This window comes from Heloderma suspectum, chromosome 3, assembly GCF_057233095.1.
Source record: "Heloderma suspectum isolate Gila_16-S chromosome 3, 16-S_ref, whole genome shotgun sequence".
In the NCBI taxonomy this organism is placed as follows: domain Eukaryota; kingdom Metazoa; phylum Chordata; class Lepidosauria; order Squamata; family Helodermatidae; genus Heloderma; species Heloderma suspectum.
This window is the reverse complement of record NC_139460.1, coordinates 39,280,212-39,305,253: the sequence shown is the minus strand read 5'-3', so window position 1 is coordinate 39,305,253 and position 25,042 is coordinate 39,280,212. Positions and strand designations below refer to the sequence as shown.

Here is a 25,042-nt window from a genome sequence, read left to right as displayed (position 1 = left end):
CGGAACGCTGTTACCTTTCCCGCCGAAGCGGTACCTATTTATCTACTTGCAATTTCTTGCTTTCGAACTGCTAGGTTGGCATGTCTCTTACGTCAGTTTCTATCATCCATGCATATGGTAACACAAATACCAGAAAATCTAGAACAAGTGATATTGTGTAGTAATAAAATGGACCTTAGTAACACAGTAAAGTAATGAAACAGTTGAAAAATAGCTCTACTCAAACCCACAATTTATTGAACAGGATTACTCACAGCAGCATATTTTGGATAAATGTCTGAGTTCTATAAATTTAAGTGCTACCTGTTTCACTGCATCGTGATTTGAATATTTCAAAGAATGATGGCTTGTCCCCACATGTGTCAACCTTTTTCTTAGCCATAGCATTGCCAGCACTGTTATGTAAACCTGCAAAATAATATTACAATGTTCTCATTGTATCTTACACCATCATATTTGGTACAAACTCTATTTCTCAATTACTTTGGCATTGGCTGCATCCAGATATCACTTTAAGCTACGGTGGCTTAATGAGCGACTCGCAGTAGCTTATTTTTTAAATAGTCCATGATGCCCCACCATATAACCAGGCTAATAAGCTACTGTGAATAGCTTATTAAGCTACTGTGCATAATCTGAGTCATCCCCCGCCCCCTGCAGTCCTCCCACCAGAGCAGTAGTGCTGTTTCACCCATTGACAACATCGCAGCAGCCTGTTTTAACCTTCCACAATATCCCAATGAGACGGGAGAGGTGTGAAGTACAGGGGCTTAATTCAGCAATTCCAGCATCACCCTGACAAAGGGGTGGTGGCTCTAAAGGACTGGAAGTTTGCAGGATCAGGACCAAATGTGATACAGAGCTTCCCCTAGTCAGGAGGCACCTGATGCACCATCAAAACCCTGTGCAATTACTCCAGAGGAGGGAACATCCCAGGTGCAACAAATCCCAGGTGTGAGTAGCTTTATGTATTTATGTATGGTTTAACTTTTTGACTGAAACAGTTCTACAATATAGAGAATTATTGTGACCCCCAAAAACAAGGATTGAGTTGCACAAAGCAGACTGGTTAAATGAAGATCTGAACATCAATCAGTGGCCTGGTTTGGACATAACATTCCTGGTTTAATGAACCACAGTTTATTAAGCCAAGCACAAGCACTGGGGCTGCACAATCCCTTGTTGCTTTTTCCCCTCTCTTTGCACACCAGCTTTGATTCTGGTCTGCTTAAGCTACAGTTTCCATCTTACATCTGAAACAGGGAACTATGCTTTAATATTGGTTTATTCAACAGGAACCTAAACCATGACCAAACAATATTTATTTATACTGCACACTCAAACTTCAGCTATACAGTCAAGAAATATCAGTGACATGGTTGGATCAAGTTTTTATTCTGCTAGTGGGAACATCCACAACTGGAGTTCTTGCTCATAATGCTCCCACTGACAGAAAGGGCAATTTTTACTGATTCCTTGTCCCTCTCCAGCCCCCAGAACCACACTCCCTTCTGTTTCAGAAGGCCCCCAACTCTCCAGAACAGATTTTCAGTGGCCATGGGGAACTGCAGGAGAAGGGGGAAATCTGGAAAGATCGCCACCTCCCCTGTTCAACCAGCAGAAAACTCTGCGCGATTAAAAGCCTCCTGCTGAAAAAGCCCTTCCACCCATGGGAGACTTTTGCTGGATCCAAACCATTGTCTATATCAGGCTTCCTCAATCTGGTATCCTCCAGATGTTTTCGACTTCACTTTCCATCAGTCTGAGCCAGCATGGGCAATGGTCAGGAATGCTGGGAGTTGTAGTTCAAAACATCTGGAGGGCACCAGGTTAGGGAATACTGTTCTATGATACAACATGTATCTCAAATAATGAATTTGATATAAACAGTTAAGGTTCTTAAATGAAATATACTTTCACAGAAACTTCTTGAAAAATTGAAACTTCCGTCATAGATTAATATCTGCGTAGCAGATACACTAATTTGGAAATGGTTAAAACCTTTTAAAACATTCACATACTACCTCAATAATCCTTACAACAGTTTTGTAAAATCGGCTAGTATTACCCCCATTTTGCTGATTTGTGGACTGATACCGAGAGAATAGTTTCTTGCCTAAGTTCAGGTTTGCACCTTCCAAACCTGGAAGGGTGGTTAATAATCCTCAGTATATTGTTAACCACCCCTACCCATGCCGGCTGAATTCCCAAATTACTCTCGCCAAGCACCAGTTGTCATGACATCTGAACCTGGTGAGGGTAGGTGGCTGGGGTGATTTGTTAACCCTACAATAGACCATGGGTTCTGGGTGGTCTGTCAACCACCCCAGCCACTCATCCTCACTGGATTCAGACATCACAGCAATCTGTGTCTGGCAAGGGTAATTAGGGAAATCAGCCAGCACTTGCAGGGGTGGCCACCATGGCTTATTAACCACTCTTGTGTCATGCAAACCCAATGGCTGAGGTGAGAACTGAACTACAAACTTTGTGCTCCACAGCTTCAAGAGAACTTACTTACAAGTCACTTTGTGCAAAAAATGGTAAAACTGTCCTTTCAGCCAGAGCAATTACCATGATTGCTGGTGAATGCATGGTGTGGAGAAAGTGGGTAGAGGGAAATTTTTCTTCTTATATTAGAGTCATCCAATGCGATTGATTGGCAAGAGATTCACAGCAGACAATAAGAAGTACTACTTTGCATAACTGTTAACTGATTTATAGAATTTATGGCACTACCTTAGATGACTAAAACAAGATTAATTGATAGATCTATTAAACAGTTTTTATTCAAACAGGCATTTGGTGTATAAGTAGGTCTACAAGATTGGGTGTTTTTATCCTGTTGTAGTTTTAATGTATGTGTTTTAGTATTGTTTTAATAAAGTTTTATCTGTCTATGATTACAAGCCACCTTGAGTGCCATTTTCTTGGTACAATGGTGGGGTACAAATAAAATAAATGAATAAACTGGCTATTAGTCAAGTTGACTTTACAGAACCTCCAGATTCATAGGCAGTATGTCTCTAAATATCATTAGCTGGGGAGCGATAGTCAGGGAGCAATAGTCATGTTGTCTTCACACCCTGATTGTGGGCTTCCCAGAAGCATTGTGTTGGCCCCTGTGGGAAACAGAATGCTGGATGGGCCTTTGGTCTGATCAAGGTAAAGTCCCCCTTATAAATTGAACTGATGAAGTATGAAACACCAGCACAACTGATGGGTTAGGGCTACTGCATCAGCAGCAGCTACCATAACCCCTTCACATCAGTAAAAAAAAAATGCTTGCACACAATCTTATCCAGCTACAGTTAAGCACTTTTAATTTCAATTGATGTGTTGTCTCAGAACTGTCCATTTTACAATATTGTAGGAATCATTTTGCTTTCTGTCTTTATATCAGAGGACATTTGTGGGGCTGTCATACGTAAAGTCCAAGTCTATAATGTCTGTCTATATATTTGTTGGCACAAAGAATTCTAAAATAATGATTAGGCAAAGCTTCCCTTTGCGGAAGCCACGCTGATTCTTGCTCAGTAAGAATATATGTTTGAAACAAATTGCTTGAAAGTTATGAGTTACATTATTACAGGAACAATAAACTGTTTCTGTGTATTTTGGGTAGAAGGGGAATTGTAACCTTAACATGTCCACATTGCTTTCACAGAAGCCATCTGAAAAAGATATATTACAGTGAGTGACAAAGGGTTACATTAATTAGCAGGTAAACTGGTAGGCAGCATTATTAAAGCTGAGGTTATTAAACATACAGCAGATTCTTGCTGAGCTAGGATCCTGCTGAGGCTCCTCCGATGGAAAAAAAAATACAGGAAGGACAGAATGGGTGTATCTAATGAGTTTAACTCAAGTCCCATTCATTTCAATTGGTCTACTCTAACTAGGACTAAGATTTGAGACAACCCATTAGCTACAAACCAGGGGTGGGGGACCTGTGGCCCTTGATGTTGTTGGACAATGACTCCCATAGTCTCAATCACTGGCCAAGCTGGCTGTGGCTGGAATCCAACAACATCTGGAGAGCCACATTTCTCCCTGCTATAAGCAAACAATTTTCATAACGGAAGGAAGCAGTGTTCCCACCAAAATGTATTGTAACTAGTTAACTCATTCATAAATTATCCAGTCATGGATGAGCAGTGAGACAGCCAAATTTAAGGATGCCAGCAGACCGTGAAAGAGATCTAAAAGTCTTTTGAAAGTGGGAAAACTGGCAGATTGTCAATGAGGATCCAATGTAAGTGTGAATTCATTCATTCATTCATTTATATCCTGCCCTTCCTTGCAAGGAGCCTGTTGTTTGACTCTTGAGTAAACATGTTTAGAATTGTGTCGTGACCAAAACTGGTGCTGCTCAACAGTCCATGCAGAATATATTTACCTTCAGCAGCAAGTAAATGTAACCCCCTACGTATATCTAGGGCAGCCTTCCCCAAACTGGTGCTCTCCAGATGTGTTGAACCACAACTCCCATAAACCCCAACCTGAGGGAAGATTGATCCAGAAGGGTTTGGGGGGACGGTTTTGCAGTGGCCCTCCATCCCACTTCGTGGAGTAAAACCCTCGTGATCAGCCTTCCCCTGGCCCTCCAGCAGTTTTTGGACTACAACTCCCAGCATGCCCTGGAGATATCGTCTCATTGGAAGGACAGATCCTGAAGCTGAAGCTCAAATATTTTGGCCACCTAATGCGAAGAGAAAAGTCACTGGAAAAGACCTGATGCTGGGAAAGATTGAAGGCAAAAGGAGAAGGGGACGGCAGAGGATGAGATGGCGAGATAGCATCACCGATGCAATGAATATGGACTTGAGCACGCTCCGGGAGAGAGCTCAGGACAAGAGGGCCTGGCGTGCTATGGTCCAGGGGGTCACGAAGTCGGATACGACTGAACAACAACAACAACAACAACAAAAGCATGGCTGCCTGGGAGATGCTGGGAGTTGCAGCCCAACACGCCCGGAGGGGCCAGGTTGGGGAAGCCTGGTCCAGAGGGTTTTACTTCACCATATCGTCTCCCCTCGGCTAGCGCTTTTCGGGGGAGGGGGGAATAGTGAGGAAAGTTAGATAGAAAATAAAACGCCCACCGGAAGCCAGCGGACAGACGGCTACGGAAAGCAACGAAGAAAGAACTGTGGGTGAAGGAGGTTAATTTGCTACCACCGCCACCAACCCGTCCCCCAAAGCGAGCGAAACGATGCCCCCGCACTGACCAGCCTCCGTCTCGCCTCAGCAACGGCGCCTCCTCCTCAAAATACACACTCTGGCGCCAAATCTCGCCAACGCATGCGCAGTGGTGAAAATGGCGCGGCGTCTCCTCCTCCTCTCCCCAGCCGTCCCAGGGACATTCCTACCGAAGCGCAGCGCCACGGGCGGGAATCAAGCCGACTCTGCCAGGGGATACCAGTGTAGGGGCGGAGGGAAGGGGCACGGATGCATCAGCCCCTCACCACCACTTCCTGTCAGACTGGGCGATCGTCCGGGACGCGGAGAGGAGTGGCTGTCTGAGGGGGCCCATCCTCGTTGCCCGCATGAATCATGGGACATGTAGTTCTAAGAGCGAGGAGAGGGCTAGCCCTCACTAGAGGATGGTTTTTGTCAGCGTCGCAAAAGTACCGTTGCCTAAGGGTGTTTGCGTGGAGCCCTTTCACAACTGAGCGTTGTGCCCCTAAGGACCAGGGCTTATAACTACCGTTAGTCCTACTTAGAGTAGGCTCACTGAAATGAATGGGGCATAAGTTAGGCTAACATTGGACACAACCCAAGATCTTCAGAACGTTTCAGTAAGCAGCTTTTTGACTGAATCCATCAAGATGCAGAAACTTCTTTCAACTTGATTGTAACCCAATTTTTCCCCGTTCTGACTCTGAAGCAGAGGCAACATCCACCACAAATAATCCTCCAACCCTAGAATTCTACTAAATTCATCCAGATACAAGGCAGCATCCTTCAACTTCAGAGGAAGAGAGACATGACCTTTCTTCATGTTGACATTTTTTTTTCTGGATGAAGCCTCAAGTCCACGGAACTTTGTTAACTTATTTTTTGTTCTCTTGTGTGGGGTGTTATAGGAACTGTCAAAGAACAAGAGGAGTTTGATCCTGTATTTTTTTCTTTATGAAAAAGTGCATAATTCATTGACCCCACCCCTTTATTTCAACATTGTGTAGTTTTTCAGGTGCTCTCTCTCTCTCATCTAAAGGAAAGACTGTGATCATATATCCATTTACCTGGGAATAAACCCAAATGAAACTCTGTGTCTTCCTTCTGAGAAACATGTATAGGATTGAGCTGTAAACCTACTAGTACTGCCCCAGGTATGTCTCACTGCTTTACACGGTTCCCTCTAGATGTTTTGGATACAACTCCCATCAGCTCCAGCCCGAATAGCCAATGATGATGGGAGTTGTAGTCCAACACATTTGGAAGGCTGCTCACTAGTGTATGGCTTACACACATTGGCTTATCTCTCGTGTTCCATTTTTGGACCTCGGACTCCATTTTGAAGTGTATAAGGAGCTGGCTCCTAGAAGATTCCACTCAGACACATTCTCCATTGGCTTTAATACCCAGAAGCATTCCTTGCCCTGAGTATGACTCTTCCTCAAAGGAAATTATCAACACTCATACTTACTTGAATCAATCATCACAGGACTAATCATGATATGATAGAAAATGAGGAATTGTTCTCTGTATTCAGTTAATTAATTAATTGCTATATTTATATCCTGCCTTTTTCCTCTTGCAAGGAACCCAAGGTGGCTTATACACACGGTCCTTCTCTCCACTTTATCCTCACAACCCTGTGAGGTAGCTTAAGCTGAGTCAGTGACTGGCCCAAAGTTATCCAGTGAACAGCATGGCCAAATGGCGACTAGAACCCAGCTCTCCCAAGTACCAGTCCAACACTTTAACCATTACTCCACACTTTCTCAGTTATACGTAACCATATCAAGCCTCCTTTGTACAAAATTGTATTAAAGTTGTGCCTTAGTTCCTGGAAATTTGGAGTTTGTCTGGACTGAATATTCTACCTTTCTTCTGGTCAGGACACCAATCTTTTCCAGATAATGGATTAATATTTCTAATATTTTTCTTGGAATATCTTTGATATTATAAGTTAAGCCATAGGCAGTGAAGCAGTGTACATTGTTCATTGGAAAGGTGGTTGCATGCCTAAGAGATTTTGGTGGGCAACAGTAATATAAATTATAGCATGCAAGTCCTTTCTGGGGTGGATGACAGGTCTAGAGATTCAGGTCAGGAAAGTGTCCAAAAACAGAGAATGGAACAAACCCATCCTCGCCTTGTTTCTGGTCAGTGGTGCCAAGCTAGTCATCTTCTGCTGATCACAACCAGTTGCTGTAAGTCCTTAATGGCAAGAGTGCTTCCCCAAGTCCAGAGAGACCTCCAAGGGTATCCTTTGTGGTGGTTGCTGGCATGTCTGGCATGATGGTGTTAGGTGTGCAAGAATAGTATGTACTATGATTCCCAAAGCACAAGGTGAACACAGAATAAAAACCAGAAAAAAATGTTAAAGGTGTAGGCAGGTTGAATTGGAAGCATCAGGTGTCTAAGTCCTTTTCTGGGGTTACACATTGGCTGATGAGAGTTGATTCGACACAGATAGTTCTTGGTGGGGAAGCAGGACAGGACATGGGCTCCTCCCATGGGAGGCGGCAGTACATGCTCTGCATGTTTCCAAGCCATTCAGATTCTCAGGTATCTTGAGATATCCAAGCGGGCTTAAGGCCCACAAGTGGGGAAATCTACTGGCTACCTCTAATAAATAGAGGCTGAGCTACATCCCTGCATCATCTCTGTGGGATCCTGACTACCAATTAATCCTCTCCTTATTCCTAAGGGGTTTTTCTGACATCAAGCATGCTGTGGTTGAGTCTGAAGATCTACAGGTCTACAGAAGATTTAAAATATAGTAATAGGTTTAAAACAACAAACTGAAAAAAACTAAAATGCCTGGGAGAAAAGGTCTTCACCCGGTGCCAAAAACAGCATAATGTATGTGCCAGACAAGCCTCTCTGGGAGCTAATTTCACAACTGGGATACCACAACCAAAAAGGCCCTCTTCTTAGTAGCCACTGACCTCACTTCCTTTGGTGGGGGCTCCCAAAGAACCAGTTGAAGATGGATCTGGACTATGTCAAGGGAGAGGCCATAGCTCAGTGGTAGAGCAGATGGTTTTACATGTAGAAGGTGCCAGGTGCAATTCCTGGCATCTCCAGGTAGGGCTGGAAATACTCGTGTGAAATCCTGGAGAAGTGCTGACAGTGTTGACAATAAACAGCTAGATGGACCAATGGTCTGACTCAGTATAAGGCAGCTTCCTATGTTCCTAAGCAATTATACGCCATTGCATTGTTCCCAACCATGAGTTGGTTGGCAATCTAATTATCACAGTTCTGATTTAGCTAGCATAAAAATGTAAAAAATGTCAAAGGCCCACAAATTAAAGACTGCCTAAACACAGTATGGTACCACATTATACGTGGTAAAGCTTACACATTTAGTATGGTTTAAAGAAGGCATGGAAAGCACAGCTAACATTGGGAAATGTATTTTAAGGTGGAATATATTAATTAATTTTTGGAACCTGCATTTTCAAAAAAATATGACTGGATGTACTCTGTTTATGTAATGCAGAATGTATTTCAATTATTGGAATGTATATTGCTGTATTAATTTGGCATTATAATATTTTAAAATCAATATAAAAAAGCTGGTCAGTTCAAGTTATGACCCCCCAAGAAGCAAAAGACACTTGGCCAACAAAAGGTCCACAAACATATTGGTCACTACCTAAATTATTTCATCAGGGAGCCTCACCTCAATAAAAGTCGATAAAATTTTTACATAAGGCCATCAGGTTTCTGCTTCCACCAAGTGCAAGTCAGATGCCTTTGGTAGTTCACAAGAAGTGTATGGCATCACCTGTAGCTTTCCCCCCAAGCACCTGGTACTCAGAGGTGTATTGATTTAAACATATAGGTTGCAGTTAGCTACTATGACCAATCTGATAAATCTATCCTCTATGAATTTGTCTAATACTTTTAAAATGCCATCTAAGTTATTGGTTAGCACCACATCTTAAGGTTACATAAGTTACAGTGCACTTATTCCTGTCTACTCAAAAGTAAGTCCCATTGAGTTCAATAGGGCTTACTTCCACATAAGAGGCTATAGGTTTGCAGGCTGCACTGTCTGAAAACTGCCATTCATCTTCAGTGGGTGTCCTGTTTCAAATTCTAGAATAATAAGCATGGGAGAACAACTCAGCATCTCATTACAACCCACATTTTTAATTATTCAACTTTCTTCAAAAAGAAAAAGTAGCCATGTTGACCATTTTTAGCCTTAGTGCTAAACTGGAATGGCAGTAAATAGTATCTGAGAAAGTATACAATGTGGTATAAGAATTTTACACATTCATTATGTTCAGCCCCCCATGTAGACTGCACAGACAGTGATTCCTGACAATTGCCATGGAGACATATGGCCTTGTCCCCAATGAACCACACAGATTTTTTAAAAAACACCCTCAAACAGAGGGTTCATATTCTGTCACATCACGACCACAATACTTTCCAATGGGTCGCTAATATGCTCAGCTGTGAGACATCAAGTGTTGAGTAATTAAGTGATGTGTGAATTGACCTAAGGTTTGTCTCAATCTAAATGTTGGCATACATTGTGAACTAATTGAAGATCTGCAAAGATGACTGTCGGAGTACACTTACTTGTATGTAAGTTGCATTGAAAATTGGACTTATTTCCTAGTATTGAGGAATAGACCCACATTTTCTTTCTCAGAGGTTGGGAAAGGATATCTATCTACATGCAAGCTAAAATCACATGGATTCTTTAGGCAAATATTGATTTCTTAACTGTGGGCAGATGGTTTGTAGGATTTAAGTATAGGACCTTATGCCTCACGTCAACTGTGCAAATAATACTCTAGTGAAACAGTGTGAAGTCACCTAGATGTTTACTGGGTATAAAACTGAATAACTGAGATTTATCAAACAGCTGAAGCCAAATGGACCACTCTGAAGTAAATGTTTTGAGTCTCACAAACATTTAGGCAAGTTTTTAACTTTCTGGAAGGCAATACCCATTGATTTCAATAAATTTACTGAATCATTGTCTGACCTCACAGTCTGTAATCAACTTAATTCCAAGCAGACTTTTAAGGGACACCCTCCAGCATGAATAGATTATAGTTTGCAAACGTTAAGTAGCGTTTGTGTGTGTTACCTTTGCTGCTTTGAACCCCGCTACTTTTGGCTTATAAACTCCAGTCATATTTCACTGGCGATGTAGTCAGAAGGCCAAGTCGATTTAATTAATTAATCGAGGAGGGCGATTATTACCCCTCGCCGATAGTAATGAGCACCAATTAGACGCTACTTCCCTGAGGGATAAAAGCTAGAGCGGGCAGAGGAGGTAGGTTGAAATCAAGCGCCCTTCCTGACCATGGAGCGCTTTGTCTACCCGCCCTACAGCGTTTACCAAGGCTACGGGAGCACCTTCACCCCCAGCCACAACGTGGCCCCCAGGCCGCCCTCCAAGCAGAAACAGCCAAGCTGGAAGCAAAGCAAGAGCAGCAGTGCCCCCAACCCTTACAGAGGGGGCTTGTCCGCCCCCTCTTCGGCTCCGCCCGTGTCCTCGCCGGACTACTTAGACTCCTACAAGCGAGCCCACCTGAAGGCGCTGCTGTCGCACGTCAGCCCAGGCCTCACCCCGCGGCTCCGCAAAGCCAACACCAAGGAGGTGGGCATCCAGGTGAACCCGCGGGTGGATGCTGCCGTGCAGTGTTCGCTTGGCTCCCGCCCTCTCCAGGCCGTCCGACCGCAGAGCCCCTCCGGTCGCCTCAGCCGGGAGCCGCCGCTGCCGGGCGTTTATTCGCCTATTCTAGGCCGCCGCCTTTTCACCTTGCCCGAAGTGGTCGTAGAACCGAAGGAGCAAGACGAAGCGCCAGCTTCACAGCAGCCCCCTAAGGAGCCTGAGGAGAAGGGTCCGTCACTGGAGACAGGGAAGGGGGCTGAGGAGGCAGCGGCTGAGGAGGGGAATTCGGAGAGCAGAGCCGAAGAGTCCGCCCAGCTGCGGGGCGGGGAGGGCGAAGTGGCTAAGCAAGGCGGCGACGCCGAAGAGGACAAAAAAACCACTTTCCAGGTGAGGTATGCCGAATAGTAGCTTCCCGCAGCCGCCGACAGACCCGGCTCGCTCAGCTTCTACGCCGGCGTTGCGGGCCTGGCTGTCCGGCAGGGGCGCTCTGGCGTGAGGCCCCGCGGAAAAAGGCGGGAAGACCGCCTTAAAAATAGGGGTGTGAGCGGAGAAATTCCCATGGATGGCATTCGCCTTGAGAGCTAGATCTAGGGTTATCTCTTCCCCACGTCGTTTTGGTCACGACGGTTGTCCATAGATGGCCCCACGTAAGCTGGCTGACCCCAACCAGCTCCCCCACCTTCCCTGCTCCACTGCGGCAACCCCGTGCTTACTTGAAGGAAAGCTACTCCCTGCATACAATTTATGAAGCTAGATTCTGGGGGGCCCAAACTTCTTTGGGTTGTTGGCCACATTTGGATTTTGGAAGACTGTTGTGGGCACTCTCAAAAAATGGTTGGGGGGGTCTTGCCCATTCATAAAATGGCTGCCATCTGGGCATGACTATCAGCTGTGCTCACGTGGCTCATGGTCACAGAACACTCATTTCCCAGAAGGCAACTGGGTGAGACCAAAAAAGGGGTAAGCTTGGAACTGTTATCCCATCTCCTTAACTGGTGATAATAGGGACTGAACCTAGAACCTTCTGTATGCAAAGCAAGGGTGTTGTTAGGAGAAGGCACGCCCTGGATCTTTTTTGAGTTGTCCTAATGGCCTTTTTTTTTTTTTACATTTTCCCATTGACTTGCATTGGAAAACAAAAATGGCCATATCTTTTTTAGTTTGTATGATAAATACATGAAATTCGGAGGCTTGGTAGTCCCCATGGAACTGATTGAATCTGCTAATTTCACACAGTTAGGTCCAGTGGGTTTTGTGCTAGTCACATGTACAATTCGCTATTTTCAAGAAAATCAGTCAAAGCAAAGAGCTATATTTCTTTTGTGCTTCCACATACATGCATGGAATTTTGGGTCCTGCCAGCCCCCATAGAGATGACTGAGCCTGCCAAGGTTCAGACAGTTAGGTCTAGTGGCTTTTGTGCTAGCCACAGGTAAAATTTGCTTTTTCCAGGAAAATCTGTCAAAGTAAAGAGCTATAATTTTTTTGTACTTCCACATAAATTCATGGAATTTGGGGACCTAGCAGGCCCTATGGAGCTGACTGAACCTACCAAATTTCAGACAGGTCCAATGGCTTTTGCGCTAGCCATGCTTTTCCTTTTCTCAAAGTCTAAAACACAAAGTAAAAACTGTCAAGTCACCCAGGGGATTAGAGATCCTAATCAGGAGGTGTTTAAGGTGACTACTCGGAGGTCGCTATCCCTAACCTCTGATGTAGGGTTTTTTTGAGGTGCAAAAAACTTCTCTCCCCCAACTTTTATTTTCTGCTCTTCCATGCCCACTGTTGTGAGCTTGCCTGCAATGAAATTTTGAAGAGGGAGAAGGAAGGGAAGAAAGAGCTCCATTTGTACTTGTATTTTGCACAGCATCTGATTTTACTTTTCCAAACTGGAACCTTTGGCTTCTGCAGAAGGTCAGTAGCTTCAGTACAGCAAATGATCCAATTAGCCTCCACAAACTTCTGTCTCACCCACTCCACTTTAATTTCTCCGAAATAGCTGTAGAACTCAAATAATCCAAAAGGGAGGGTTAGGACTATGTGGCGTCATGATGGAGGAACTGCTAAGGCTTTCAAACAGGTTCTGCAGTTTAAAAAAATGAAGGATAATGTCTTACATTATCAAGGTGCATGAGTGTTCACTGATATCCTAAGTCCTTGAGGAAGGGTAGGGACACTGGATTTGGTGGTGTGTGCTAAAGAGGTGTGTGTGATGCACAGGCCCCTTCATGGATCACTGCCTTGTTGTGGCGAAGGGGCTTGCATAACTCAGTGAAGCCATAAGCTATGCTGTGCAGGGCCACCCAAGATGGACAGGTCATGGTGGAGAGTTCTGACAAAATGTGGTCCACTGGAGAAGGAAATGGCAACCCACTCCAGTATTCTTGCCAAGAAAACCTCATGGAACGTATCACAAGGCTAAAACATATGACGCCGGAAGATGAGACCCCCAGGTCGGAAGGTGTCCAATATACTACTGGGGAAGAGCGGAGGGAATTTCCAAGTAGCACCAGAAAGAGTGAAGTGAAAGAGTGGGCCAAAGCCGAAAGGACACTCAGCTGTGGATGTGTCTGGTGATGAAAAGAAAGTCCGATGCTGTAAAGAACAATATTGTTTAGGAACCTGGAATGTAAGATCAAGGAATCAAGGTAAGCTGGAGGTGGTCAAACATGAGATGGCAAGATTGAACATCGACATCTTGGGAATCAGCGAACTAAAATGGACAGGCATGGGCGAATTTAATTCAGGTGACCATTATATCTACTACAGCTGGCAAGAATCCCTTAGAAGAAATGGAGTAGCACTCATAGTCAACAAAAGGGTGGGAAAAGCAGTACTGGGGTACAATCTCAAAAACGACAGAATGATCGTGGTACGAATCCAAGGCAAACCATTCAACATCACAATAATTCAAGTCTATGCCCCAACCACTGATGCCGAAGAAGCTGAGGTTGATCAGTTCTATGAAGACCTACAACACCTTCTAGAACGAACACCAAAAAAAGATGTCCTTTTCATCATAGGGGATTGGAATGCTAAAGTAGGAAGTCAAGAAATCACCGGGATAACAGGCAAGCATGGCCTTGGTGTACAAAATGAAGCAGGACAAAGGCTAATAGAGTTTTGCCAAGAGAACACGCTGATCATAGCAAACACGCTTTTCCAACAGCACAAGAAGCGACTGTACACATGGACATCACCAGACGGTCAATATCGAAATCAGATTGATTATGTCCTTTGCAGCCAAAGATGGAGAAGCTCTATTCAGTCAGTAAAAACAAGACCTGGAGCTGACTGTGGCTCAGATCATGAGCTTCTTATCGCAAAATTTCGGAGCTTCGGCTATTGGGCGGTATAGAAATGAAATAAATAAATGAAATAAATAAAAAATTTCGGCTTAAATTGAAGAACCTGTCTCCTGAGAAACCTATACAAGGGTCAAGAAGCAACAGTAAGAACCAGACATGGAACAACCGATTGGTTCAAAATTGGGAAAGGAGTACGACAAGGCTGCATATTGTCGCCCTGCTTATTTAACTTATATGCAGAGTACATCATGAGAAATGCCGGGTTGGATGAATCACAGGTCGGAATTAAGATTGCTGGGAGAATTATCAACCTCAGATATGCAGACGATACCACCCTAATGGCAGAAAGCGAAGAGGATCTAGAGAGCCTCTTGTTGAGGGTGAAAGAGGAGAGTGCAAAAGCTGGTTTGAAACTCAACATCAAAAAAATGAAGATCATGGCACCTGGCCCCATCACTTCCTGGCATATAGAAGGGGAAGAAATGGAAGCAGTGACAGATTTTACTTTCTTGGGCTCCAAGATCACCGCAGACGGTGACTGTAGCCATGAAATTAAAAGACGCTTGCTCCTTGGGAGGAAACCTATGGCACACCTAGACAGCATAGTAAGAAGCAGAGACATCACCTTGCCGACAAAGGTCCACATAATCAAAGCTATGGTTTTCCCAGTAGTAATGTATGGCTGTGAGAGCTGGACTCTAAGGAAGGCTGAGCGCCGAAGAATTGATGCGTTCGAACTGTGGTGCTGGAGAAGACTCTTACGAGTCCCCTGGACTACAAGGAGGTCAAATCAGTCCATCCTAAAGGAAATCAACCCTGAGTGCTCATTGGAAGGACAGATCCTGAAGCTGAAGCTCAAATATTTTGGCCATCTAATGAGAAAACTTCCTGGAAAAGACCCTGATGCTGGGAATGATTAAAGGCAAAAGGAGAAGGGGACGGCAGAGGATGAGATAGCTAGATAGCATCACCGATGCAATGAATATGGACTTGAGCACACTCTGGGAGAGAGCGGAGGACAGGAAGGCCTGGTGTGCTATGGTTCATGGGGTCACAAAGAGTTGGACACGACTTAACGACTGAACAACAACAATGCACAGAATGGGGTGGAGAAGGGATGCTGTGTGTGGGAATAAGAAAAGCTCTGATATACATGCTAGTAAATAGTATATAGTCTCAAATTTGTCAGTATGCATATTAGGAAGAAGTCCCACTGAACTTGGATTTTCTGAGTATATTTAGGTATTATCTGTCAGTAGGGTTATTGTATAATGTAAGCATGACTCCTGTGCCTTGCATGTTAGACTCCTTACAGTAGAGATGGGGAACCGACAATCTGCGAGCCAAACGTAGCCCACCAGGCTGGCCCATCTGGCCTGTAGAGCCAAGTGAGCTTCCTCCCTGAAGCCCAGCCCCCTCAAAAGGAGGAGGGATAGATAGCAGGAAAGGCAAAGAAGGAGCAATGCCGCTTCACACTCAGGTGGTGCTTCAAGGCACTGTCCCAAGGTTGGGACCCAATGACATGAGGGGATGGGTCTCTGCTCCTGGTATTGTCCAGCATGCAGTCATCTATGGCAGGAGGCAGTCCAATCCCCCAGACCCAATATGCTTCCCCATCCCTACTTTAGAGCTATTATGTAGTAAATATGCACACACGTGGGGTGATGGTGAAGAACTTAGTGGCCACTCTTCGAGATTAACCTGTCCTAAGTTACTGGCATCTATCCCAGTATGGAAAGGTCTCACATATCTTGCATGTGAGAAACATTGATGGCTGTGGAAACAAGGCTTTTACAGCCATACCCTATGCATATTTACTCAGAAGTAGATATCACTGAATTCAACAAGCGTCGCTCCTGGCTAAATGTGAGTAAGATTTCAATCTGCGTGTGGTGGCTTTCTGGCTATTTTTAGGTCTTAACGCTTATGATTTTCTGCTCGTGCATCCTAGCAGAAATTATTCTTTTAGGATGGCAGTAATCCACGTGGTTGAGAATTGTCTGTACTGGCAAAAAATTAGTATAAGGATTCTAGGCAGGCTTCTAGTGTAGAACTTTTGTATTTGCTTCTGAGTATTAAGGTCTTTGCTGTTCATACTTTATAGAAAAAATACTTCATAGAAAAACCTTCTGCAGTATCTTATAAAAAGATGCCTATTTCTTGCATCTGAAACAATGAGGTAAGTGAATGCTAAATTTGACTGTAATGAAGCCAATCTCTCCCTTAAGAAGTTCCTTCCGTGCGTAAAAGCTTCCTATCTCCGTGAGAGAAAGTCATCCAATAAACATCTGCAACGTGGGAAGCATTTAGCTGTCTCTTCCTAGGATTCCACTTGCCTGGCAAACTTGCACACTTTTCTTTTTTATGGAGGCTGACCCCCCCCCCCTTTTCCATCCCTCTCACTACTTTAAAGAACATTCTCTAGAACATTCTCTCTGGAATGCCTCCTATGATCAGCCAGGGATGACTTATGTCATGGGCATGAGTGAAAGGAGATATCTGATATCAATTCAGCTGATACTTTACTTAGAAAGTAAAGTAAGTGTTTACTTTCTAAGTCAGCTACATATTTTGCTTCCTTATGCTGATCTAAATAATTGTTCTTTCAACTGAAATTCCAAAATTGATTGTTTTTTTACATACCTATTGTGCTTCGCCATTTTGCCCACCTTTTAAAGCTTTGAAGGACTGGTCCTGGGAATTAACAGATCAAATTCTGGCTGCCTATAAGCAAGGTGGGAAGTGCGCGCTCTCGCTCTCTCCCTGCCCCCATCGCTGTAAACACTGCAAGTCTGGATCTCTTTCCAGCTCAGACCTAGGTGGTTTTAAAGGGAAAGTAGTGACAGTTAGCTATCCAGGAGTAAATAACATTAAGAGCAGCTTGCATCCTGTCTTACCACTAAGGGGGTTGGAAGCACATGTGCTCACTTGTCATGGTGCAACTTAAAATTGCACATGGAACTCTATTGATTTCACTGACCAGGCCCACTTCAGGGGTTTGTTTCCAGTATGTGGTGTCTGTCTCCATTCATATTGAAAGCAGAGGTGCCAAAGCAGTTGACTTAGCTTTCCAACACACATCTACATCCTAATTTGATGGATCAGTATGTTACCATGGCTTAAAATAAGCTAGCAAATGGTAATAGAACTGGCCTCAGTATTACCAATACTCTTTCTTCAGGCCACGTTAAAAGTGAATTCAGTATTTATTATGCTAATAAACTACTTTTTGTTGCAGTTCCTAGAACAGAAATATGGCTATTTCCATTGCAATGATTGCAAGACCAGATGGGAGAGTGCTTATGTATGGTGCATTTCTGGAACAAATAAGGTATGTTTAACATAAAAGTAGATAATTTGCTTGAAGGGGGTAAGCTTTTGGAATATTAAAGAGTTGAAATATGATTGGGCTGGACATGGTGAATAGATTGTTAACAATTGAAGTGTTTCTCAAATCTGCAAAATGTTTTATGGCTGGTTTCCAGAGGGATAGTTGTGTTTTTGTCTTTGAGGTACCACACAATGTTGTTGTTGCTACAGCTGATAAATTTATTGGAGCATAAGATTTTTGAAGATTAACATTGAGGTTTAGGCTACAATAAATGTTAGTCCTTAAGATTCCATAAGACTTGCCCTTTTGACCAGATGATAACAGTACTAGGGTGTGTAATACCAGGTAGTGATGCTTTTGTCATACAACCGTCCACTCTTAAAACAATTACCTGTCTCAAGTATTATTGTGATTTTCAGTAACAAAATTTTTAGTGTCAAATAGGGGAGAGGGTGCAAAACAGTTTTCTTGTCCACTAACAAATGCCAGTATTGGAATATTTCTTCAAAGTTGTATTTTGAGACATAGAATAGTGCTATGTTTCTTTTGACTAAAAGACAAATTGCACTTATGACATTAATGGGAAATCTTAACATGCTGCCTGTATCATTAGGCTTGTCAGTACTGAAGCTTTAACAAATAGTAGTCTTATGAGCTGAATCAATGAAACCCTTAATTGCCTGTTAGGTACACATATTTCTGGTCTGGATTGAGCTGTAAATTTAGTTTTCTAATGAGTAATGGACACATCTATAGGAAATTCTCATGTGAGACAAGAAAATCTGTACTTACTGTAAATTTCCATTCTCAGGGGTTCTGCGATCTCTGCTAATGGTAACAACCTTCATTTTTTTTTAGGTTTACTTTAAACAGCTCTGTCGCAAATGCCAGAAGAGCTTTAATCCTTATAAAGTGGAATCAATTCAGTGCCATGTAAGTAACACTTCACCTAAGATGTATTAAGCAGGTTAGGGTGCAATCCTATGCAGATAGGCGTCTGTCTCCGAACTCGGAGGTGACCGCCTATCCAGTGCAGGGCAGGAGACGCATGGAAGGGATTGTTCCCTCTGCGCTTCTCCTGCCCTGCATTTTTGGCTAGACAGCCAATTGTGGCTGTTTAGCTGTGGGAGGGCAGAGCGGGGGAGGAGGCTGCTGTATGACACATTGGATGCGTTGTACAGGCATTTCCGCCCTCCCTGCCCCGGAATGCCCCCCAGGAATGCCCCATTTTGGTTGCTCCATGCTCCTCTTGTGAGAGGCAGTGCAGAAGTGGGGGAAGGTCAGTTCTCCAGGAACTGACCTCTGAGCCCATGCTCAGAGGTCGGTTCCCAGAAAACAAGATATCCTATGGATGTCTAGCCGCTGACTAGCGGCCGTATGCTCCCTCTAAACACCAAAATTTTGGTGTTGAGGTAATAGGTAACTTGGAACTTCTATTTCACATCCTTTGCTGTTATAGTACTAAGGTTGGCTGTGGGGGGCAACTATAAACTAAGGAATTCCACAAATGCGCAATACAACTCTTTATCCCCCAAAGCAAATTGACTCGCATTGCTGCTGTTCTAAGCCTGAAGCAGCAGTTGTAATGAATGTAGATAAATGTCTTTTAGATACTTGTAGCATTACCAGTTGTGTTATGAGCATCTCATAGATAGATCTAGCAATATTCCTTGTATATATGAGAACAGGGGTATTTCTAGGGCTGAATTTCCTGTTTCTAAAAAAAATAGGTGACCAAACTGGCCACAGGTGTGAACCGTAAAATCATGGGATGTTTTTGTGCCTTAAGACCTGCTCCATCAATTGTTCTGTTATAAAAGTGTAGGGTCTAGCAGTGTTTTGGCTCTCCTCAAAATAGGTAGAGCATGCAACTGTGGCAGGAGCACTGAGCCAAAATGGCCCAGTAGATACAGGGCTGAATTTGGAAGATGCATGTTGAATCTTCTTCTGCTTGCCAGCACCATTTGTTATGTCACCCATTTGTAAAATAGGATTAACTTTTGACTTAAGTAACAGTTATGGAAGTAGAATACTGTAAAGTTCTTCTCTAGTGAGAGGACTATATAAATAAGGTATAATCACAACAGAATAACCCACTTTTAGGAAGAGGCTTTAATCTCTGTTCACTAATTGAAGTATTTTATCCCAAGATCTGTTCAAAGACTCGTTGCTCTTGCCCCCAGAAGAAAAGACACATTGACCTCAAGAGGCCCCACCGACAAGAGCTGTGTGGCCGCTGCAAAGGCAAAAGACTGTCTTGTGACAACACCTATAGCTTCAAATACATTGTCTAATCTGTCCTGATTTATTTCTAATGTGTGCTGTTCTTGCATTTGGCACTATGCACTTTGTTACTTGTTTCATAACATGGCTTTGACTTTAGGCTTCTGACCTGGCATCGGATAACGGATTAAGGATTTTTGTAAGGCTAGGAAATATTATTTGTAACATATCCATTTACCTTATAATAAAAGTTGAATTCTAATTACACTGTAATACTCCCTATGGTGATATGGAGAGCGTCCACAGTAAATGAGATAGCTAATACTGGGGTAAAATAAACAGAAGGGATGGGACGCTTAGAGGGATTTCATGTCTGATATGATGTACATCTAACTAGTCAGAGGGTAAGCTACCTGTTGTATGCCATTATCACCTTCTAAAGAGATGAGTAAAATCAATCCATAATCACTGAAGGAAAAGACAATAAATCAGTACCTCCTTGTACTAGATCTCTACAATGGTGATGGTACTAATCATTAAACTGAATAAAAGCACAATAATCCTAATGTGTGGCCCTCTTGCTGAAACTAGAGCAAATACTTGAGCTCAAGCAGTTGTCAGATTAAAAGCCTTGCATTGATATCTATTTGCATAGCCTCAGGCTGCCTTGTAAACTTATGTGGAAAAAGTTCAGTTTCTTTCTCTCCTGGAGTAACATACAAAATAAAATGAATTTCCTTATTCCCTTCTCTTGTTGCAGTTTACCAAGTAAGGTTGACTAAAGAATGGGTCATTTTAATAAATGAAGTTGCCATCTTGTACCCAGTGTTGTTCAAATTACAGAGCAAGTAAATGTATTGGTAGCAACCACTAAAAGGAAAACGTAAGGGAGAAAATGACACACATGACTGGCAGTCTTGGAAGTTGGCATTGTATAATGGATACAGTTGAATACATAATGACAGTTCTGGAATAGCTGTGCAAAGAAGTGGGTAGAAATTTCAGCATAGGAAATTAAGCAAGGTGTTAGAGCCGAGATGTGTTGTACTGGAACTGATACATTAGGCTAATGGTGAAGATTAACATCAACTTCAGCTTCACAGTCACACATACTGTTAGGTTTGCTGATGTTATATCTTTATTAATATTTACAGAGCTCTGATTTGATTTTCTTCAAACAAATCTATATTTCAGTTACTTTCAGGCAAAGCTAAGCTCTAAATCATGATCATGTTTTTTAAATTTCCAGAGACTGGTGGAAGGCCCAGAGTTGTATTTTATAAATGAAACTTTCCCTAACATGCTTCTATAATAAATATAGCAGCAACTAGCAGTAATGGTTTCACAGTTCGGGAACACGTATGCTCAAAGTATTGCAGAATAAGTACACTTACATTTTGCATGTAATCAAAAAGGTATGTGAATTATATTTCTTGCAACTTGATTTCTTCCCATTACAATTCCAACTAGGTACCTTTCTTACCTTTTGTTTAAAGAGTTGTGTTTTATCCCAGTACTGTAATGTTTGGCTCACTAATGTAGCACGACACACTCCCCAAACCACATTTATGATGTCCTCCCCCCACCCCCGCTCTTTATGGTGGTTCTTTTGTGGTTGTGCAACCAAGTTGTGTGTGTTTGAGTTGAGCAGTATTATAACTTACTAGTGGAAGCGGCATTAAAGCTGTACAGTCTGTTTTGCAACATCACCTCCTTTGACCTGCCTGAGGCAGCAGTCCTTAAAGACAGCTACTGGGGAGTATGTCCCATTGAAGTGCAGGGAGCTGCCCTCTGAGTCAGCATGCTTAGGATTGTGCTGTGAGTGAATTTCAGGGCAGAGGGCAAATTTAAACTGGATGGGTACCTTAGCCTGTATGGGTGTGGTGCTTAGGGATGTACAAACCAACAAAACTCGAGTGGGCCAAAGTTCTCTGAATTCCATCTCTAAGCTTGTTCTGACTCAAGTCTGTATCAGATTGCAAGTTCTGGTTTTTTGTGCGTATCTTCTCAGATGTACATATCAGTTGTGCACATCTTTATAACGTATGCATTCTTCCATTGATTATGGTGTATTTGTGTGCATTTTTCAAATGTGTGCATGCTGTCAAATACATGGGGGGGTGTCCTGTGAAATACATTGCAAGCTTGGAACTGTGTGGACTTCGATCATGGGTTCGTGTTCAATCTGGAAGGTGAGAACTGGGTAAATCCTGATGATAAACGAACTGAGACGAATTTCTCATGTATCCTTAGTGGTGCTACCGAGAGCATGTGCAGAATACCTCCCTTTGCCAGAATACCCTGACCCCATTTGCAATTAGGGTTTTTTTTTTTCTATCTTTTCCCTAGCATTGGCTGATCTTGCTCGCAAGTCCCAAATCCTTCCCTTTTCCCAGGCAGGTGAGGTGTGCTTCTGCTGCCACTTGCACTGGGTGCACAGCTCCTTCTCTCCTACCCTAGCAGACTGAGGGCTCTTCTGCCTCCATCTTTCTCCTCCTCCTGCCCCATCTCCATTTCTTTGCATGGATTTTGATTACAGGGATCCCTCTGGCTGCCTGGGCAGAGAGACGGAGCCTGCCCACAAGTGGGGTTGGAGCTGCTGTATCTCTGGTGGGTGAAAAAATAAAAGAAAACACAAACACAATGCCCAGCAGGATTGGGGCCTATGAAATCAGTTCTAAAAGAAGAGGTTCCTGAGTTCAGCATTGCTAGCAACCCAAGCCTAGCTCTGAATTGACTCTAGGTAGGGACAAAGGGATTTACAGGCAGAAATTTATTTTCTGGGAGGCTATTTTTCACTGTGCACCTATACAATTGCACATCTGTGAATAACCATACCATTTCTTTTTAAACCTGCATTCCTGTACAGGTGCGCACACAGATATGACAAGACCTACTTTGCTCAGAACTGCAGCTTGTGCTAGAAACACAAATGATAACACATGGGAGAAGTAGGAAGAATTCAAAAGGTCTCAACTACTCTACCACATGATGGTCTGTAGTGCTTGATCATGTTATGAACACAGCGGATACTGCAGTATAGTCATTAATATGCCCACAGAGCAGCAGTTGCATTTGAAAAAAAATGCCAGCATAGCAGTGCCTCAAACAAAAGGGGCTTCAGCGTAGATCCTACCTTCATTATTATTACCTTTGGAGTTGCTTTAATCAAACCAATTTACAAAACAGCATTTGTGGTTGTTAATGTCATGATGTGCAGTAAGCATGTAAGGAGGGCTGAATGCCAAATTGAAAAAAATTCTGGTTTCAAAAAGCCCTCAAAGAATTGTATAGCTGCTGGCAAACTTCATTCCAGATCAATCAGTACATAGACAGTCATGTTTGTATATAGGTATATATATTATAATGACTTTTATATTTTAGTTAGATGATCCTGTTCTGATCAAAATATCAACCAAAAAGGTACTTCACAAAAACCTTTACGTGTATTTACAGAGCGAATGACACAGACTGTGCTGGAATAAGTGTCTCAAATGTGCAAAAGATTTTCATGCACTCATTTAACATTTGACAGCAGTAAGTGCAAGAAAAAAAATCAAGGAAAAACTTACATACGTTACAAAGAAAACTCTTTAAGAAATGGAAAATGAATTGTACTTAGTATTTTCACTGTTAAAATCCAAATACATGCTAGGCAGCTCAAAACAACTTAAATCGGCAATGTGATGTTTTCCTACAAAATGGCAAGTTATGCCAGACCAGCCATCCTTAATATAAATATATTCATAAAAGCAACCCTCTAATAAAAAGCAGCCAAAATCTTTTTTTAAAAAAAAAAATCTTCCTTGTCCATTCATAGGTACTTTGGTCTTAATAACAGACCCTTTGCAACAGGATGTAGTACCTTCCAAGACAGTAGCCTAGCAACATCAGGAAATGTACTTCATAGCAGCTTGGGGGGGTTCCTCAAAAGATACAGTAATCCTATTTAAATTACAGTGTACATTAATCCATAGTCCTTTACAACCTCTTTCATACACACAGGCCCTCAGCTTTTGAACTGACAGTCTTTCAGTGTCCTCTAGCTTCATTCTGCCTATTTTTTTTTAAACTTGGTCAAAGGAAACAATGTACAAGATTAAAAAACAAAAATCCTCAAGTGAAGGAAAGATTGCACTTTTGCCAACCTAACATTACTTTTCTAGAAAGGAAGTCTTGTTCAGTGTAGTAGTCTTTGGTATGTATGGAAGTCACTTCTTCAGTAGTGAATTGCAGTTGCCCAGTGAAATGCATTTTGTGCGTGCAGCTCAAAACAAAGGAGTCTATGTTACCTTTGTCCTTACAGTATTGCTACACATTGAAAACTCTGCCCAACTCCTCTTGGAAAATGTTGTAAAGGTATCAAGACTTACTACAACTTGACCAAGTCTTTCTAAGGCTGAGGAGGCACTGAGCCACCTCAGCCCAACATGGAATCAATCCCAACTTGAATAAGAAAGAGGGCACAAGACTTTTGTCAGAGACTTGTGCCAGAAACATTGGAGTCTGGAAGAAAAGTATTGATGACTCGGTAGCTTTGAGCCCTCCGGATCATGTCCCGGATCTCTATGTTCAGCTCCATCAGTTTAGTACAGATTTCCGTCAGGCTTTGGTTGGAGCCTACCAGTGCATAAGTGCCGGACTGCCCCAGTGTCTGGTGCCGGAAGTAAATATTCAGTAGGGTCTGGACCTCATCATCGGAACTGCTTCCAAAAATGTCATTGGGCCATAAACTCCTGCAAGTGAAACAAGAGTGTAAGCAAGCCATTGTTGATTTAATGGACTGAGTGTTATACAAATAATCGGTTCCAAGTTATATCCAAGTTAAATCTCCCCCCCTCACCCCCCTTCAGCTGCATAAGGGTCATTTCTGATAACTTTCGTGTGGATACTGTGTCACTGAAAAATCAGCCTTGTGTGGCTGTGTACCAGGATATAAACATGAGATAAAAGAAAATTACTCCATAACTTGTGCCTATATGTATGAGAGTCACTGTTCATACAAAAACACAACTGCATAGTAGAGAAACTTGTGCATTCACCCTTATTCCTGAATAAACTGTACTGTAGAAGCAACTACAAAGAGAATAACAAATTAGGGCGGGGGGGAGCACCAGAGGTGGCAAGAACAGTATCCAAGGAGCTGCTGTGCTTACACAATTGATGTAATGCTACTGTAAGTGACTTCTAGTGCAATGGTGTTTCCAGGGAAACCAGTTGTGCCAGCTTTAAACTATTGGTGTTGCGCTAGAGGTCACTTACGTTAATGCTATGTCAACTGCGTAAGGGCAGCGGCTCCATTGTTTATGCAGCGCCTTATAATAGGAATTCTCAGCCTCTCTGAATGTAGACTCCCTAAGC

The 25,042-nt window shown here is 42.9% G+C and overlaps 3 protein-coding genes across 6 annotated transcripts in view; 1 reads left to right on the top strand and 2 right to left on the bottom strand.

The window, feature by feature from the left end:
• Window positions 1-5,484, bottom strand: part of BRCA2 (BRCA2 DNA repair associated) — a 59,446-nt gene extending 53,962 nt beyond the window's left edge. For 2 of the 4 annotated variants that reach the window (XM_084842980.1, XM_084842984.1), the window contains exons 1-2: window positions 5,229-5,484; window positions 304-408 (exon numbers count right to left, since the gene is read on the bottom strand). In XM_084842980.1, the coding sequence (XP_084699106.1) occupies window positions 304-382 (79 nt within the window). In that variant the 5' untranslated portion in view covers window positions 383-408; window positions 5,229-5,484. The remainder of the gene's footprint in view (window positions 1-303; window positions 409-5,228) is intronic. The other 2 variants (XM_084842985.1, XM_084842981.1) reach the window with 2 other exon arrangements.
• Window positions 5,485-9,325: 3,841 nt separating this feature from the next.
• ZAR1L (zygote arrest 1 like) lies at window positions 9,326-21,828 on the top strand. Its single transcript, XM_084843000.1, has 4 exons — window positions 9,326-11,206; window positions 17,366-17,458; window positions 18,317-18,391; window positions 19,609-21,828. The coding sequence occupies exons 1-4, from the start codon at window positions 10,508-10,510 to the stop codon at window positions 19,750-19,752; spliced, it is 1,011 nt and encodes a 336-aa protein (XP_084699126.1). The 5' UTR covers window positions 9,326-10,507; the 3' UTR covers window positions 19,753-21,828.
• Window positions 20,799-25,042, bottom strand: part of FRY (FRY microtubule binding protein) — a 261,267-nt gene continuing 257,023 nt past the window's right edge. Inside the window, exon 61 of the mRNA XM_084842986.1 lies at window positions 20,799-24,417. Coding sequence (XP_084699112.1) covers window positions 24,159-24,417 — 259 coding nt within the window. The 3' untranslated portion in view covers window positions 20,799-24,158. The remainder of the gene's footprint in view (window positions 24,418-25,042) is intronic.